A 21,078-nucleotide genomic window follows, 5' to 3' on the forward strand; every position below is an offset into this window, starting at 1 on the left:
TCTAAAGAATTAAATGCTGCAAATAGTTTTTCCCTGATGTTTACGTATGCTTCAGTAGTGAAACGTTCGTAACGCATAAGCTTTTTGATAATGAAAGCTCGGTGTAGTTTTTATGGTTTTTGATATCCCACTCGTTTCACTGTGCAGTAGATACCGTCCAAAGCCACTGTGTGCAAGACTTATGTATAAAACAACAATAGTAAATTGAATAAATGTTTTTAAAATATCAGATGAAAACAGTTTTGTTACTCAACATTTAAAGATAGAATAAGTTTTCAATTTTTTTTATTTATTACTAACATTTGTTCTATCTCGTCTTGTTACATGTTCTTAACTGCTATTTTGCTTTGAAACTTGTCCTAAGCCCGATGAATTTAGCATACAATTGTAATACATACCTATGAATTTAATTTGTATCAAATATAGGCATATGGCGCTATTGTTTTATCCTCCAATTACTTTAGCGGAAACAATATACCACTTGGCGACAAGTCGGCAACCACAATGCAAGATGTAATACAATCAATACCTTATTACCATTAATTAAGTCTTATTCTCAAATGATGAACTTTAGTAACTTTGCGATAGTAGTTTTTTATACTTTGCTTTGCGATAAAATGTCTTATTTATATGGCATTAAAGAATATGCCATATTATTAAGATATTGGTGAGATACCACATCCTGTGGACGAGTGGCGGAAGTAAGGTTCCTACGTAATAAAAATAACAATAAGAAGGGCCTCTTGCCTGTCCGCTGCACTCACTTTGTTAATTAATACCATTTAAAAGGTTAAAATTTTGGCAGGCTCTACAGACGCATGAAGGAGCGGTGCATAATTTAGTATCCGAACCACAGACTAATAATAATATACTACGTATACAATCCGAACCCTTGTTAAAAAAAAGATTAAACTTTAGCTGGCCCACCAGCAGCAGCAGGTTAATGATTGAGTTCACTCTTTTTGCCTTGACTTATATTAGGAAATATCATAAAAAATATCAAATACCGCTCAAAAATAAAGTAGGTTTGTACTGGTGAAGGAAATTTACAAATACACGTAGAGAAGATCTATTATTAGCATCCTAAGTCTTATAATTTTGTACAAAAGCAAGTTTTAACATATAATTATCAATTAATAGAATAATGTAATGTATAAATGAATAAATAATGTAATAAATAGGTAATGTATCTTATTTTATTAGATGTAGAGATAAAATTGCAATTATTATAATGTATTAGGTGATAAGTGATTGAGATAAGAGCTTTTTTGTTTTTACACTGGCTGCTCTAAGAAATTATAGCTACTAGCAAAGCCTTTTTCTTGCCGTTTGTGATTTGTCGTTCTTCCTCCAAGTTTTCCATAAATTCAAGGATTACTCAGAATAAAAAACAAACAAATTCCATAAAAATAAAACCTTAATTCCAATTAAAAATATTCGTAGCCATATGTTTTTGCTTAATCTATTCCCCGAAAGATCAAGTGAAGATATCATAACGCCATGAATGAACAATGCGGGGTTCAGTAGCACCTGTTCCCTGTTGTCACATCGAAGTAATTGCTCAAACACTGCCATTGTTTGTTACCTTACCACAGAACTCTCGCGACCGTCGCCCGGCCAACACGCGCTATCGATCAACTGACATCTCTCAAATAATCGATTCATTTCAATTTCGAATTTTAATATAACGAATTATTCAATTCGAATTATCGAAAATCGAATTTCCAATTCAACCGTTTAGTGCGTTCCATTTTGACATTCAAATTGGAAACATAGTGTTCCATTTTGGACCAATTGGAGACAGTCTCAATTTTGGAACAAGAGACATATAGTGCGTTCCATATTTTTGGAATTTAGTGTGGTGAAGATAGAATTTTTCGAACAAACTGCGATGACCCCAGTGGGACTTCTGTTTAAAGTGAACAGGTAAGTTAGCGTGCGTGTGTTAAGTGTTTCATTTGTATGCGTTTTGTTAAGTACCTATTTAGGTACGAGTACAATGTGAGGCGAAATGAGATGCGGGTTGTGAACATTTTTTAACCATTGTTGGGTTGAAGGATGCGCACTAATTATTGATGCATCGCTTCTAATGTATGCGTCGCTTTTTACCGGTTTTTGTACTTGTAACTTGTAATTACAAATGTTTATTGATACCGTAACATCAATCAATGGAAAAATAGAGCTTATGAATATTAAAAGTGCATATTGCGCATGAACCTAGATTTTTGCTTGCTCGCTATAATTCTACATGTGTTGCTATAAGCCACGAAATAAAGGGTGTGAGAAAATGAGCAGAGAAAAAAGCTAAACGGTCATGTAGAGTCTTTGATATAGGAATTATTTTATACAGCTTATGCAATTATATGACTTTTATATTAAGGTTATGTATATCTAGGTTAAAAGCTTAGTTACAAACAAATATATTTAATTACTATTTTTTCCTTAATGCCAATTTGAGGCAAAAGCTTGTTAAATCATACACTACTACTTGTATACGTAGTATATTATTATTAGTGTGTGCTACAGGCTACTACTAATGACTGATATGCGTTTAACTATTTTTTCGTCACTGACTATAATATTATTTGAAGGTTAGTTTCCGGTTTTTTAGTTTAACCCATGGGTCTTGTCAAACTATAAAATATAATATTATAAACAATTAAGTTTGTTGACCGGCACGCCGGAAGTAAGAACATGCTTGTTATGTAACCGCTGCCATTGAACTTAAGACTAGCTTATTAACGTTTAATATTACAATTTTATTATAAAATGAATTTTGGCCAGAGAAACCTTTTTGTTGTATGGAATGGAAGTTTTAAAGGAGTCAAGCTAGAGTCATCACAGGTAGATACTATATCGATACCATTGTCATTTTAGTAAGCTTATTACCTTTTGCCCAGGTTGCCTGGAAGAGATCACTTCTAAGTAATAAGGCGGCCTAATAAACTATACTGTTTTTTGTTTTGTATACTTATATTAGCAATAAGTTTTCTATGTATAGTTTTATTTAAGAGTAAATAAATAAATATAAAATGCTAAAAGTACTTAACTATAACTTAACTTTCAAGAAAAACAGCGTGATTGTTGCTTTTTCTCCTAATTTATTTAACAAAAATTGCCATTGGAAAAGGTTGTAGAGTTCGATAAAATAATGTTTTAAGTAATATTCTGAAAAGTAAATATGTATAACATTATCTCGTAATTTGTATAGCTTTAGAGTTTCATGCATTCTTAAATTAAATGTCTATAAAAGAGAATCAAAACTAATTATTATATTTTAAAAGTAATATCCTGTATGTGCTCTATCATTTTTTGTGCTACATTGATTTCAGCTCAAATGGGTATGAAGATAGCCCTTGTGTGGACAAAGCTTTATCTCGTAGCTTTTTGTTGAACGTACGAATTCCTTTTAGTTATTAGTTAGTATGTTCAATGATCGTTAAAATATCATGATTCGGGCTTCACAAAGATCACCTATTTATTATATATTTTACACATACTTACTTATTATTCGATATTGAAATACAAACTACGAACTAAAATAATTAAAAAAATATTACCTATTTTAGTTCTGGTTTAAAGAAAACTCTTTTCCTCACGTAATCTACCTGAATCTTTCGACATATTATGGTAAAAAAACTTCCAAGCCTGTATGATCATTCCATTTGGGTACAGATAATTTTTTATTCCTAAACGCAGTATTAAAATATAATTTCTGTGCAAAAATCACGATTCGAACTAAAACGTGAGAGAGTCCATATTCAATCACACGGTAAAATGTGTTCACGGTCGTAAATTATTAACATAGGGCTGGCAACACTTAGAATTATCTAAACTGAGTGCTTTTTTTACCTTTTTACTATTTTTAACAAAGAAAACTCTACGAGTGTTATGTGTAGTGTTTTGTGGTGTGTTCTTAAAAATCCAAATTAATTATAAGACAACTGGACTATGAATGAAGGAATCATCCGAATGCAATATAATAGCAATGATTTCCAAATCATTGATAATTTGTTTAAAATGTACCATTTAAATTTTAATGGTTAACTTTCAGCTTTCTTATTAGTTGACTAGTTAGTTTCAAACTAGGTACTATCTTATTTTTATCTCGTCCGATTCTAATTGGAACCAAAAGATATATAAAAATCACACTATATTATTAATGCGATATCATAATAAAATACCAGCTATGTATCTAGTTTTGTAATCGAACATTTTTTTTACATTTTTAATTATTTTTTTATGTGACAACCCTAAACCCTAGATGTAAATAGTCGTACACCGTTATTTCCCGGGCAGAGGATCTTCTTGCAAACCAGTTGCATCTAGTTATACCATATCCGATGATCGCTTGTAACCACCACTCATATGGACAGACTGGAGTGCCTATGACATGAGTATAGCTAGAGGATCAATAATTGTAGGCTGTGTGTATGTGTACTTTGTAGTAGTTGTTAAATGTCAGTAAAATTAATAATATTTGTCCAATCTTTTATTAAAGACTACGTTCATATGTGTCTTTTTTAAGGAAGTCTTTATTTATTCTTAGCGCATAATCACACTTTTTCCTGTGGAGAGAAAATAGAGCAAATTCGGTTCCAACCGCTCTCTGACAGATCACTGAATGGTAGCAGAATCGCTCAAAATAGTAGAGAACATTGTGATACCAAAAGGGTGTTTATTTGTATGAAGTGATCTCAATCTTCACAATTCTTATTGTAGATGCGTATCTATTATATTCTGATTAGGTTCTATTATCAAAGTTCAGTATAATATTTGTAGGATTCGCAAGAATAGGTAGTTAAATATTCAAAAAATTCCAGACAAGGGAATCCATACTAATATTATAAATGCGAAAGTAACTCTGTCTGTCTGTCTGTTACTCAATCACGCCTTAACTACTGAACCAATTTGCATGAAATTTTGTATAGAGATATTTTGAAACCCGAGAAAGGACATAGGATAGGTTTTATCCCGGAAATCATACGGGAACGGGTTTTTATTGAAAACGCGGGCGAAGCCGCGGGCGGAAAGCTAGTAATGTCATAATTAGAGAAATATTTGTATGTCACGAAACATCCATATTATTAATATTTATATTTATACAACACAATATCAAATAGATTGCCAACTATGATTTGCAAATACAACAGAATTTGAAACGAGATGCTCTTGAAAGATGAAACTTACGTAATTCCATTTAACTTTGCACACAATACTAACTTAAAAATACATAGGTTATTATTTTTAATTCAATTAAAATTTAAAATATATCATTGAAATGTTAATTTTATTTTATTACAGATTTCCTCTTAGATAATAAATTTTATTAAAGCTTTAAAAGCTTAAAATCAAATAAGCTGATTCAAATTATACAAATCTTATATTTTTATTTAATGTAAACTTATCTGTAATGAGTATCAAGATAATAAAAAGGTTATTATATTTATTTAATAATTAGATATATGTACAATGTAGGTACATTACTTAATTGTAGTATGTACAATAATAACATATCTACCTATCTTTCAAGAAAAATTGAAACACTCGGATATTTAAACTTACATTTTATATTTATTTGAAAATAAAATAAAAATAAAGTCTTGCTAAGGATTCCTAAATACATTTACAACAAACAAAATAATATAGTTTTTACTTGTTTATAAACATAGGTATACTTATACAGGGTGTCCCACTATTGGTATACTAAGCGCGAAGGAACTTGTAGTTTTGCATACACTGATCACGTAAAAAATACTTTTGAAAAAAATTACGTCCAAAATTTTTTGCTAAATTTTTCCTGAAAATCCATGTTTTCTTCTCTAGCTTCGCGCAGCCGGCATATACCGCTTCTCTAATATGAGCATTTTATCTATGAAAACATAATCTTAAACGATAGCTCACGTGCTGGTGGCAAAGTTGGGCGGCTCGCTTGTTATGGGTGTACACATAGAGTTTTAAGAATTCATCTATTTGAAAAAAAATGCGTCTGGAATTTTTTAATTATTTTTTACGTACTCAGCGTATGCAAAACTATAACCTCCTTTGAGCTTAGTATACCAACAGTGGGACACCCTGTATAGTGTAGGGTGCGCAGGCGCACTGTTTTGCGGTTTCCCATCGGTTTTTATTACAACTCGAAGCGGCGGGAATCCTATTTACTTCTGTATCGTATTATGTTTAGTTGGGGATAAATATTGGATACTTTATTCAATAAACTGACTATACTGCAAAACGTTCGCGGGGAATATTCAATAAGATACGTAATCTATACTAATATTATATTAAGCTGAAGAGTTTGTTTGTTTGAACGCGCTAATCTCAGGTACTACTAATCCGATTTGAAAAATTCTTTCGGTGTTAGATAGCCCATTTATCGAGGAAGGCTATAGGCTATATATCAAACTCAAACTCAAACATTTATTTGTTCAATTAGACTTCTTTTAGAAGCTCTTTCGTATCGTCAATAGTTATTTTTAACAATTACCACCGATTCGGTAAGCAGTATCTATGGAGAAGAACCGGCAAGAAACTCATCATCCCGTTATGACCAACAGGAGCGGAGCCACACGGGTGAAATCGCGGGGCGCAGCTAGTATTCAATAAGATGCGTAATAATAAATATATCGATGTTGAGTTAAATTACTCAATATATTGAGAAATATACTTACGCCCACGCTACTTCGACTCAAGTAATTTATAGGTATAGGCTGATATAACAAGCTGGCACATAGATAGTACTTCACTTCAATGGTTTAGGCTTTATTTAAAGCTTGAACTAACACAACAAAATAAATAAACACAAATCATTATATTTGTCGATAGGTACAGATGTATGTATAGGTTCTATGTTGGTTTTCACGGAATATCTATTATCTATGATTATATTATGTGGTCTGCTTATTAGGAAACCCAACTTGAACTCACATATAGGTATACAAAGAAGTAAGAACCATGGGCATTGCATTTAATATTTCATGATAGGTATGTACAAACAAGCGTCTACCCTGCGGAGGCGGTGGCGATAACGTTTCGGGAAGGGATTTCTAGACAAGTGCGTGACAAGTCTATAAAAAGTTTTTTCACAAGGCATATGGCCCAGTAATCGGTTCATTGATCTCTTGCATATTCAGTATGATGCAATATAACGATGTAATGAAATTGACATTTTTACATACGTTTTTCACGCAACAAACGGACAATTCCTTGTTTTTTATATACATTCCATCAAGTTAATGTAGTGGACGGGGAATTGATGAATATTTATGCGTTTTTGAAATATTTATCTTAATTATGATGTTACTGTTTGGTGAACGCACTAATTGCGAATTTGCGGCAATGAATTTAGAAGTAGGAAAGTAAATAACTTGATACGATACAATTTTTCGGGCTTAAAAATTGTTTTATCGGTACTGTTTTGTTTTGGAATTATTAGTTGAAATAAAATGATGAAAAAAAAAAGACGGGTTGCACTCCGGGAGTGCCGGCCGGCACAAGTGAAAACTTGATTATAAACGTTCAGCATGTTTGATATTTTGTCGTATCCGTCTTACGAATGGAATATAAGGGCTAAAAAAAATCCGTCTTACGCTTTTTCGATCAGGCCACGTGTCCTGACGCGAGTTAAAGATTTTATACCCAACGCCGCTAAAGAAGTTTTCACTTCAAAAATCATTAATATCTAGATGTATAATACTGCAATAATCAAGACCTCAATGGAAGCTCTCAATACGTATTACAGCAAAAGCTAGTCAACGAATTCTTCTCTGCCACACGGGCCAGACTATTTTATTGAACCAGGCCACAACTGTACCTAGTACGTATTATTATAATACAGATATATGAATAGTCACTCACTCCGATTACCGATGTTGCGTGACATTAAGGAAACGACACAAGCGGAACGACACACATTTTTCCGGCGTGTTACATTCTTGAAATATTTCCGAACGAGTCATAATTGTGTCGCCATGTGAACTTATTGACATTACTTTTGTACTAAATTTTTGTATCATTATTAAGAGCTAGAGATATTTGTAATTGTAAAGATATATTCTACAACATAACTCTATAGACTAGAGTAGATAATTTTTGAAACAAAAAAAAATCGCAGTCGGATGAAACCCATTAGAAAAGGAGCGGAATATGATAAAAATGTAAGGAAAAATAAATTACGGTCAATCCGAGTTGGGGAAGCGGGAGGGGGGCGCTTTTAAGAGAAAAAAAATGGTTTCTCTCGATTTCCGACAAAACTACAAGTCCTATAGAAAAAAGTTCAATGGCAAAGTTGTAGGTAATTAAAAGTTCTACAACTTTTGTATTCACAATTTTTTCACATAACCTAAAAATTTAGGTGAAAAATTCAAAAAACCAAGTTTTTGGTCTTTTATTTTTATCTACTTCAAAATTTATTTTTTTTCTACGAAATTTGGTGGAATAATACTTTATTACGTCCCAAATACACTGTAATTTATTTGATTGAAAATATTTATTTTTTCGCCTTATTTTGAATTAATACCAAAAAAACAACCTAATTTTCAATCGAAAAGTCACCCGTCAAAATATCAGCTTTTTTCAAAAACTTGGGGTGCCTTTAATTCATTGAAATCCCTACTTTCATATGGTGTAAAAAAAATAAACACCACCATAGTAAATGTTCTCAGGAAATGCATACAAACAGTGTGAAAATTAGCTTTTACTAAATCAGGCACACTTCTCGAACTACCTGAAATGTTTTTATCGATATCATTTTGCTTTTGAATATGCTGCAAAATATTAAACTTAGAACAGATACATAATTATTTTTCTTTTGAAATATTACCAAAAAGCCGATACAAGAGAAGATATAGAGTTCAAGAAGTGTGCCTGATTTAGTAAAAGCTCATTATTACACTGTTTGTATGCATTTCCTGAGAACATTTACTATAGTGGTGTTTATTTTTTTTACACCATATGAAAGTAGAGATTTCAATGAATAAAAAGCACCCCAAGTTTTTTAAAAAAGCTGATATTTTGACGGGTGACTTTTCGATTGAAAATTAGGTTGTTTTTTTGGTATTAATTCAAAATAAGGCGAAAAAATAAATATTTTCAATCAAATAAATTACAGTGTATTTGGGACATAATTAAGTAAGTTTCCACCAAATTTCGTAGAAAAAAAAATAAATTTTAAAGTAGATAAAAATAAAAGACCAAAAACTTGGTTTTTTGAATTTTTCACCTAAATTTTGAGGTTATGTGAAAAAATTGTAAATACAAAAGTTGTAGATCATTTTATTACCTACAACTTTGTCATTGAACGTTTTTCCGTAGGACTTGTAGTTTTGTCGGAAATCGAGAGAATCCATTTTTTTCTCTTAAAAGCTCCCCCCTCCCACTTCCCGAACTCGGATTGACCGTAATTTATTTTTCCTTTTATTTTCATCATATTCCCCTCCTTTTCTAATGGGTTTCATCCGACTGCGATTTTTTTTTATCTTTTCATTATTTTTAAAGGCTTCTACCCCAGTCTACTACACTCTACAGCTGCAGCGTCAACAAAGAGGAGCTATGATCTTATTCTGTATTGTTTTGTTTCTTAGATATATTCATGTGATATAGCTTTTTTAACAAGTAGATTATAATTTTAATTGTAAAAATACTTAAACGTAATATAATTAGATACTCCTTGATAAGCATGGCATACCATAGTAAAAACATACCGTCTTGATACGTCTGTGGTTGATACACATCATTTTATGCTACAAATTTTATAATATTCCTAGCTTCCAAACATACACTTTCGCATGATTTTCTGAGTACTTCCAATATTTGATTAAATTTTGAGTTTCATCTCTTGATATGTAGGTAATGGTAACCTCTCTATTCCTCTGTAACTCTTTGCATAATAAATTCTATTCTATTCTATAAGTACTTATTTATTATTAAAAATCTATGAATATAGGAACTTTAATATATGTGTGTTTATTAAAGCGCGACAAATTACATTGATCTGATAAAACCAAGCAAGTGGTACGAAATGATGCGTGTAACATTAGCTTGTAGATAAATCTAGATACCTATATTAGTTAGATAATTATCTGTTAATAAATTTAATACTCCATTTAATGCAATTTTTATTAAAATAAACTAAGAGAGGTGCTATTAGTCTACGTTATCTACGTAAGTGAAGATAGTAAAATGTCTTTGCATGTGCATATTTAGACAAGATTGATTTATTTAAACTTAGGTTCATTTGGCGGTCCTTTAATATGTGTTGGCATGATCAGTTACTGGATTTAGTGGACATAACTAACCCTACCATTGAGGGAAGAATGTTCAATTAAAAGAGTCAATAATTATTCTACTACTGAAAAGGTTCCTACCAGATACTTTCTCTCAGCGGTAATAGTTTTTTTACAATGCTGAAATTGATTTATCATAATCCATTAAATACACGAAAATTTTAAGATGAACCTAGATGCAATCATAACTAGGTAAACAACAATAAACCAATGGATAGACATATTTATCTGATATACAGTTCCGTTTTTCCATACGTACGTAATTAGTAAAGAAAATTGTATTGCTCTAGTACAGTCTAGAGACGCGTTTTTATAACTATCTTTCCGAGCCGATGTTTTGCTTAATAATCGGTATAATCGGTTCATTCGAGCGAATCTGACGTTGATTTATCGATATCTGGATTAATGGGTCTATGTCTATGAAGTTAACAGGTGTCCGTGCCAATTACGTATTGTAATTAAATCTTTGATGGCATGCGTTATTTCTAGCATATGAAAATATAGAAAATGGACGACTGATGATTAAAATTCAATCCTTTTTGCTCATTTTCCGTTTGCAATAAGTTATATCAAGAAAGCAGGCTTGTTTTATTATGCTAAACAATTTGTCTCATTTTGCTGCAGATTAAAAACAATATTGAACTAAAAATACAAAAATATTCAATACCAAATAATGTAGATCTTAGGTACTACTGCTTACACATATTTAAGAAAAGTCGTTACTTTTTGAAATTGTTATGTGACTTTTTTATTACCTAATATTGTTATTAGAATTACAGTAACATTTTTTTGTTTCAGTGAGGGCCTTTTCACGAGTCCAGTGAATGCGTCCCCGGTGGACTACGCAAAGGTAATTATTGTTATTTTTTTATTAAAATAATGTCTTGTAAAAAAATATTGACACTAGATGGCGTAACGCGCAAGGTTCTTGTGGTTATACAGCCTGTGTGGTCGTAACCAAAACATTAAAGCGGTTCCGACAGCTGCGGATAGATGGCGCTATTTACAAAATGACCAAACATACGAATGAATGAGCTTTGTAAAAACATTCGGAACCGTTAATTACACATTAAGTTGATGTTTTGTGTTCTGTGTAAACAATGGATTTACGTGGTAGTTACATGGTTTTTATGAGATGATTGGTGTTGTACATTCGAAATACTTAAGCTCACAATTACATTCACTTTATGTTAGGTTTATTCATAATGCCTGCATTGAGTACCATTTCATAAACAAGCATGTATGGTAATGGTAAAGTATTATAACATTAAAAAAAATAACTTTGTTAGGTTTCAGGCCAGAGACCCTTCGCTAGGTAAAATATTATCGTATGATACGATAATTCGTATCTATTTGTACCTATCATACAATTGATTTTTATTAAAATTGGCTCAGAAGAAGCCAACCACACTTAAGAGATATGAAAGCACACGCACACAATGTGCGCAAATATTAGTGACCTTCCTTATCATCACTATCAGAAAGCTCTAATCTTTCAAAGGACAAAGAACATACTATAGGTGCTATAGGTACGTCTTAATCTTTATAGTCTAATAATAGCTAGGCTACATCACACATCTATAGGTTCTATTTCCACGTGATTAGCAACCTTCAACATTAACGACCTTCACGCCGCCAATTATCCGAAACATTGACAATAAAACGATGATACACGCTTTTTGCAACCGAAACGCACGGCCAATCGGTGATTAACCATCGTCGATTATAATATCAATAGTGTTCAAGTGTTTTGGCACGCAACCAGTGTCACTAACCTCAGCGTCCTTGCAATGATAACCAGTTTAGTGGTTGGTTCTCACAATTACCGGTTCATACTGCGCTTTGACAGACTGCATAGATTGTTTTGATAGGCGTAAACTAGATGGCGCTGTGAAAGTTTGCGATGTCGAAATAGCCGCTTAATAAACTTAGATTAAACTTATAAAATTTTATTAGATTAATGAATGGTTAAACTTAAATTATTAAATGTTAAGGAGTCGTGCATGTATGAAATTATTTGTTGACTGTATTTAAAATTTCATAATCTTCTTCAATTATTACATCATTAATATTTTAGATGAAGACAAGCATATTGTAGGAAATATGGACCAAGCTTTCCTAAAACCTTATTTGTTGTTAAAGTGAAACTTTTATTACATCAAACTTTTTGGTCTGTGTAGCGCATGTCGCGTGACGGTCGGCTGCCGAGTAGGTATAAAGCAGTGTTCGGAAAGTTTCACTTTTACCGTGGTTTCATAGAACCACACAACATTTTTTTTTTTAATTTTTTGCAAAGAGAAAATTAGTTACGTGATCATAAATCATTAACATTAACAATAAAAATTCCACTATTAATAACTAAAATCTAAAAACATTACGAAATAATATTTCATGTTTATTACAGAAACATAAATAAAGATAAAGAAATAAAATACAAAAATATAATACAAAATAGATTTTATGCCATTCATTCGGTAAAAGTTAATGTGTGTCCGTTATTTGTCTGAACCCAATAAAACCTAGTTATCGCTAGCTCAGTGAGGCGTATCGTGAGAAATGACTGGCCTAGGATACAATCTATACATAAATAACATTTAATATTCCATATGGTTCCAGTTTCTACTGGAATTGAGTACATTCAATTTGGAATAAGATTGATGCAACTCCATACAAACCGTTTCTTATTACTCATCTTGTGTGTTTAAAGTGAAACTTTTATTACATCGTCTCAAACTTTTTGGTCTGTGTAGCGCATGTCGCGTGACGGTCGGCTGCCGAGTAGGTATAAAGCAGTGTTCGGAAAGTTTCACTTTTACCGAGGTTTCATAAAACCACACAACATTTTTATTTTTTTATGATTTCGCTACACAGAAAAAAATTTGACAGACACCAACTTATATGTAAGCAATCACATCCATAAAATTAGCACAGGTAAATAATACGAAATAAAGAATTAAATAATATGTGAACGTGGTGAATAAAAACTATTTATAAAAAAATTCAACATCAAATATGTATAAGAAAAACTTCACTCATCCTAATATTCCAGTTTTTGCTTCCACCATGGTAGAAAACATACCGTTAGCAGAACCTAGCTAAATAAATAAATACATCATTATATATTATCATTTTTCTGCTTTAATTGGCCAATATTGAAATCCATTTATCTATTCCGGACAGGAAAACTTATTTCCTCATCCTATACGATACTTAACAAGTAAACATGACGGGAAAAATCAAGTGGTTTGCTCGTATTAAATCGACATAAATACAAAATAAATATACGGTTTGTAAACCATCGGGAAGCATATCAGATATGATTACGATAATCAGCAAATAAAATATTATACGAGTGTATTCAATTACATACATAAAAACATTAGCACAAGCATTGCGCTGTTTTTATTTGTAGTACACGACAAATAACTTTTGTTTCATTAACCTATTATTTTATTTAAAATTAATAATAACGTATCTCCAGGTCAGTAAAAAAGATTATGAAAAATTTGTACATATCGCAAATGATTGTGTGAATAGTGTTACAATTTGAAAATTCACAAGATTTTTATATATTACAATCTAATAATTTATTTCAAACTGGAGATGAACCGAAAATATACAATAAATCTCCTTCTTTGAAATACAATCTATTTCCTTGGGTCTAGTATTCACTATTATTCAAATTGATACCCGATATTTATTCCATAGAAATTATAATACCCCTTTTCATTTCGTGGGATTGAACTTGTGAACTCTTTATCTGTGAACGAAGCGTGAAAATGGTTAAAAATATCAAGTTTCTTGTACAATAGAATCTATTCAAGAGCACAAAACAAGAATCATTGGCTATTACTAAAATTAGCTAAGCTTTTGTTGTGTGAAAACTACTTCACATGAATGTAAACGTCCATTTATATTATTTAAAATTATTTGTTGTCTTAATTAAATTGTCATAAGACAAATCTTTATATATAAAAATGAATCGCAAAATGTGTTGGTAAGCGCATAACTCGAGAACGGCTGAACCGATTTCGATAATTCTTTTTTTATTATATTCCTTGAAGTACAAGGATGGTTCTTATATAGAGAAAACGTAAATATGTACCACGGGCGAAGCCGGGGCGGACCGCTAGTCTTCTTATATATAAAAATGAATCGCAAAATGTGTTGGTAAGCGCATAACTCGAGAACGGCTGAACCGATTTCGATAATTCCTTTTTTATTATATTCCTTGAAGTACGAGGATGGTTTTTATGTAGAGAAAACGTAAACATGTACCACGGGCGAAGCCGGGGCGGACCGCTAGTTCTTTATAAAAAGTGAAACAAGATTAGTTGCCTATTTATATGTTTAAATTTTCATGAGCAGATTTTTTTATGTTTAATTAAAAAAATTGTACTAGTTGTAAACTAGATTCTAAACCAGCTAAAAATTATTGAACCTTTATTTCAGAATCTCAAATATATCCTGCTGTCCACAGGCTAGAATTAATATTTATCTCAATTTATATTAAGTATTTTAAGAACTTGTTTTATTACACTAATTTATATAATTTAATGTCTGATGCTTAAAAATTAAAAATATCTGAAGTTTTCAAACATTTAACACATAGCTTTAAATTTAAACCGATTGACAACTGAAAACCACAATAGAATATTATTCAAACAAAAATAACTATGTACTTATTTAGAAAATTCCCACATTTAAGTAACGTCGGTTAATAAAAAAAATCTCATCGCTTACTCATAAGTCAACCTCACACGTTTTGAATGTATTAAATCAAATTTTAATACCATCATTATAAAGGCCATCGGAGGCATTGAAGACAAATGTCATAAGAGCAAGGCATTCAATGTGACCATAATAGATTTGAATCCACGTTAGAATCAGATACTATCTGTGTACCAAATATTTGTATGCTAGCCTCTTACTCACTGTGCTTGAGAATTTATGCGTTTATGATTTAGTCATATTTTGTAGATATATTATGGATTTAGTATTAATTTGTACATCTAATAACTAATTGTTATTAATTTGTTTATATTATGTCATAAGTGTTTAAAAGTTATCAAAGTGACGAAGTTAAGTAAAAAAATATTTTTGGGTTTTATTTATTTCAAACAATCAAATCTTATATATAAAAATGAATCGCAAAATGTGTTGGTAAGCGCATAACTCGAGAACGGCTGAACCGATTTCGATAATTCTTTTTTTATTATATTCCTTGAAGTACGAGGATGGTTCTTATGTAGAGAAAACGAAAATATTATGTACCACGGGCGAAGCCGGGGCGGACCGCTAGTCTTCTTCTTATATATAAAAATGAATCGCAAAATGTGTTGGTTAGCGCATAACTCGAGAACGGCTGAACCGATTTCGATAATTCTTTTTTATTATATTCCTTGAAGTACGAGGATGGTTTTTATGTAGAGAAAACGTAAATATGTACCACGGGCGAAGCCGGGGCGGATCGCTAGTTGAAAATAAAAAGCACTTGGTATAGTTTATCTTAAAATAGTTCAGCATATTTTTTATTACTACACCTATTGAAAATAATCTTGATCTTTTGGACCGTTAAATCCATCTAGAACAGAATCGTATAAGTATGAAGAAAAAAATTTCGAGCACTTTCCATTCTCACAGTGCGTACATCCAAGTTACGTCCAAGATCTTTTGTTAAATGTTTAAATTAAAGATTAATCTCCCATAAGATAGTTCAGTGACCCGCATTCAAAGGACCCAATTTGACCATATTCATAGAACGCAGCTATAATATTAGAGCCCCTTTTTGATGTAAAACAGTTGTAAACAATAAGAAACGTGAAAGAACGTCGTTTCAAGGATATTAAAATGAGGGTATACGGGATAAAGGGATTCCATCTGCTTTTGTTGATATTAATATGTGATTATAATTATTATAATGTCCTGTTTATTGGATTTTTGGTGGGATGCATTTTTTATAGTTCGCTTGTGTTTTGGTTTGGTAGAGAAAAAGTAAATAAGGAAAAATGCTACTACATATAAGTACCTAAAATATCATCAATTTATATAATATTATGTAGCTCTTTCTTTTAGTCATACATTTTGTGACTATTTTGATTACTTTAAAGGCTTTTTAAGGCTATTGACCCGTCGAATTTTACAACTGTTTAAAGGTCTATTTTTACTAGGGCTAGTAAGAAGGTGATTTAACAAACGATTATTCAATTTTTATTAAGCTATTGCATAGCTTCTATCGCGGGCCTTGAGCGCGGGGACCGAATCCAGAAATTCCGTAACGAAAAAACCTCACGCTCCCCACTCGGACGGGCACGGAGGTGTGGCTTGAAGGCATGCTATGCAATAGCTTTACCGCGGCAATCCTCGAGTGCCTTTTTTTTAACAATTTTTCTCTATATCTCAATTTTTCTCAATATTTTCACACGTCTTTTTTTTTAACAATTTTTCTCTATGGTAAAGATACCCCACTTCTCAGTTGTACGCCTGCACGAGATATAGACGGTCATAACTGCAAGAGAAAATTGATTGCCTACATTTCACCACAAAAGGTAGCTCTTTGTCTCTACCCGTTAATTAAATAAATACACAATGTCACACAAACGAGCTTAAAAGGTACCATTACAGCAATCTTCATATCTTAAACACCGCTATCACGCTTGAGCAAGTTGTATCATCTAATGTTTTCTCACGAAGGAATTTCATATGCTTTAATATAATGCCTTTGTGGTGCCGATATGATGCAATTGTTTTTGTTAAATACCGCTTCTGTAGTTGTTTACAATTTTGTGAGATTGTTTAATGTGAACACTTTTCACATTTACAACTCAAGCTTTTGTTTTAAGTAAACGAATGAAGTAATAATATTAGATAGTAGATGTACCCCGCAGTTTTACCTGTATTGCTCCGCTTCTGTTGATCTTAGCGTGATGATAATATATTATGTACCTATAGAGTATAGACTATTTGTAGACCCCGACCTATTACGGTAGTAAAATTCATGCAAAATTTGAAGTACATCCATGCAGTACCTACTTTTTGAGTTTCACCCGGACATACATACAGATAAACAGACGAAATCACAAAAACTATATTTTTAGCTTCCATATTGATTTTAGATCAACTTCATTGTACATCTATACTAATATTATAAAGAGGAAAGGTTTGTATGTATGTATGTATGTATGTATGTATGTATGTATGTATGGTTTTGACGCATAAACTACTGGACCGATTTTGATGAAATTTAGCACAGACAATCTTTAGACCCTGAGAAAGAACATAGGCTACCTTTTATTGCGAAATATGTACCACGGGCGAAGCCGGGGCGGACTGCTAGTATTGTATACTTAGTTTTAAATAGGTAATCATTTGAAAAGTCATCGAATTCCTAGAGCATATACGAATTTGTTATTAATTAGAAATAGATAAGTGCAATCTAATCAGTAATCTATAATGTGATTAGACATGCGTATATTATGTACATTTGAAATATGATAAAGGTTTTGCCAATACTTTAGTGATAATGACAAATTATTCGCAAATCGCAACAAAATCTATGGGATTGATTTTTATAATATACTAGCGGTTCGCCCCAGCTTCGCCCGTGGTACCTACATGTTTACGTTTTTTTTCATAAAAACTATGCTATCTCTCAAGTTGGATCGAACTGCACATGGTGTGCGAATTTTATTATAATGGGTTAAGTGGTTTAGGAGTCCATTGAAGACAAACATTGTGAGTTGTGACACGAGATTTATATATATTAAGATATGTATCTAAATATTAATATCGAACATAAGTAGTTTCTTTAGTGGATACGATTTCTAAATATGTACATATATACAATGTACATAGGCAATTTTTAATACATTTAATTTTTTTAATTTTAATTTTCCTTTCTAATTTTCCACCGTATTTAGTCATATTGACATTACTCAATTGAAGTATTCCTTACATCATAAATGTAACACACAAAAAAGAAACAATGACGAAAAATATACATTCCTATGTCAGCTTAGTACACGATCGACGCGTGTGACTCATTGAGGGTCAAACACACAAACTCATCATTTGTGATGTATGGATCGGACATTATAAAAAAAAAGTTTTTTTTTTTTTATATAACCCGGGAGTTTAAATTGAGGAAATAAATTGTAAATTCGTTTGAAAATTGGGATTGAGGCTTATTTGGATTTCGGACATTCCGAAAATGTGTAACTGTTATGATGAAATGTTATTATTTCTTTCTAGAATATATTAATTAATCTTTATACTTATAATTTTGCATTTCAATAACTGAGTAAACCGCTCTTGATTATTCCCAATTAAAACGGTTTTCTAAGCTGGAAACTTTATTTTGTTATGTTAGCTGAAACTTGATAGAGATTTCAAGTCTCTCATGTTTATTATATGTACTTATCTCTTATATATATTATTTGATAAATGTAACATAGTCATTCACATCTTAATCTTAATCTTAATACTATTATAAAGGCGAAAATTTGTAAGTATGGATGTATGGATGTATGGATGTTTGTTACTCTTTCACGTAAAAACTACTGAACCGATTACAATGAAATTTAGCACACATATAGAGGGTAACTTGGATTAACACATAGGATAGGTTTTATCCCGGAAATCCCACATGAACGGGAACTATGCGGGTTTTCCTTTGAAAACGCGGGCGAAGCCGCGGGCGGAAATCTAGTACAATATAATTACGAGTTTAACTGCTTTTGACTTTTTAGTGCAAAAGACTTCAACGGTAGTACGAATCCATGTAAGTAACGAAAATTTTTGATGAAAAATAGTCACTTTTGAATTTAAACTAGGTAGGTACCTAAGGCGCGTTGAAAATAAAATTTCAAGGTCGTGTCATGGCAATACCGTCACTTCATGGAGTAAAGGCGACGATTTTGGTACCTTTGAATCTTACCAATGTTTCATTTCGTATGCTCGGCACACACGCTCTTTTTTTAATTCGTCGTGTACGTATATATTTGTACAATATATTTTATTAAAAAATTTCACAGACAAAGCATGTCCTAACTTGTTATCATTGACTAGTTTTATTTAATACTGCTATGCGATATGCCTCAGTAAGTCAGTAATTCCATTAGTATATTTATATTTAAAATATCATAAAAAGATTTTAATCTATGTTCTAGAACATCATGGAATGTCGAAAACAGTGGTACAAATCAGACTTTATCAAAATTCAACTGAATTATTCATTAAGGCGAGGCTGAGTTGAACCGATAACAGTTGATGTTTTAAAATGATTTAATACAAAAGGTTTTTTGTATTTATTTAGTCAGATCGTCCGGTTTCCACCAGGATAAAAAGTGTACATATTATAATTTGGACAAAATCTATAGTAATTAAATTAAAGCTGAAGAATTTGTTTGTTTGAATACGCTAATCTCAGGAACTAATGAACCGATATCAAAAATTCTTCCCTCATTAGATATGTACGTGTTCTAAGCTATATGTTTAAAAAGGACGAAACCAGAGCGGGCCTCTATTATTTATTAAACGTATAATTCAAAATAAAAAAAAATCGTATTTTTGCTCTATCACCAGTACATTATAAAATCATTAATTTTTCTACATTCTTCTTCAATAATATCACTTTTTTACATACTATACTAGATGCCTACTATAGTAATACCAGTGTGTTTAAATTTAAAATCATGTAAAAGGTGGTTGTGATTGAGGCAGCTGTGCGCGCAGCCGGCGCAAGGTGGCGGGACACGTGAGCAGAAACAAGAACAATTTTTGCTTTTTCTGTAATAAATCTTTGTATTTATACATTTAATATGGTATATTGTGCTGTTATTGGCAAGATATTCTGATATTATATAGGATGAATACCGCACTGTTTCGTTTTGTCACTGAAAACCAATGTTGCAGAACCCTCTGAAATGTTATTTCGCATGCAATAATTGTAATAAGGACCATGGTCACTGTAATTAATATTTGAAATTTTTAACCCGAAGAATTAAGAGGACTAAATCAATTTTCCTTTTTTATCAAAAAAATGAAAGAACAACAGTGTCTCTACCTAGTTATTCTAATATAATATGTAGACTATGTGTGTTTGTCCGTATGTATATAGAAGGCTTAAACTGATTCACGTGAATGAAGTATAAAATGCGATGTACAAACAGACAAATGTATCGGTAAGTTAACTAATTAGTTCCGTCGGATATTCCCACGATACTGAGTTTTGTCTATTTCTATCTGCTTAATTTGTAGCGTTAAATCTTAACAAGTTTTTGTGCTGATTAGCGATTGTTGATTGACTTTGAAAAAGAATATTTAAGCAGTTTATTCGGCAATTCCAAGGAATATAGTTGTACAAAAAATGTATGTCTATTCATCTTAAGAGGTGGAATATAAAAATAGCTTTCTTTCTTTCTAAAAATAACTGGATTCTGTTTCCTTCCGTTCCGAAGCTTTTGCATGTCTTGTCTTAATATCATTCAACTTTATACAATCATGGGCCAATATACTCAAGATACAATTCACAAAATGCTTTTTATAAGTGAATACTAATCTAATTTAAATTCGAATTCTAATCTGAATTATATGGGTACGCAAAATCATTAAACAAGCTTTTGATTATTTTATTCTTAGTACTAAGCTTATAGTACCTACATACCTAAATAAATAACTTCTAACCTTACAATATTGTAATTATGGGTATTCCTTTACATCAATATCACATATAATAGCATTATAACACAGGTAATCTACATTCTCGAATTACAAAGGCTGCTAATCATGCTGTAGG

General features: G+C 31.6%; 1 protein-coding gene across 1 annotated transcript in view; it reads left to right on the forward strand.

Moving 5' to 3' along the window:
• The first annotated feature begins 1,580 nt into the window (after positions 1-1,580).
• Traf4 (TNF receptor associated factor 4) overlaps positions 1,581-21,078 on the forward strand; it is a 76,837-nt gene continuing 57,339 nt past the window's right edge. Inside the window, exons 1-2 of the mRNA XM_090105429.1 lie at positions 1,581-1,926; positions 11,082-11,133. Of these exons, the coding sequence (XP_089961555.1) occupies positions 1,892-1,926; positions 11,082-11,133 (87 nt within the window). The 5' untranslated portion in view covers positions 1,581-1,891. The remainder of the gene's footprint in view (positions 1,927-11,081; positions 11,134-21,078) is intronic.

This window comes from Colias eurytheme, chromosome 9, assembly GCF_061535395.1.
Source record: "Colias eurytheme isolate Ceu_HAF_F1 chromosome 9, ilColEury1 Martin Lab GWU primary, whole genome shotgun sequence".
Taxonomy (NCBI): domain Eukaryota; kingdom Metazoa; phylum Arthropoda; class Insecta; order Lepidoptera; family Pieridae; genus Colias; species Colias eurytheme.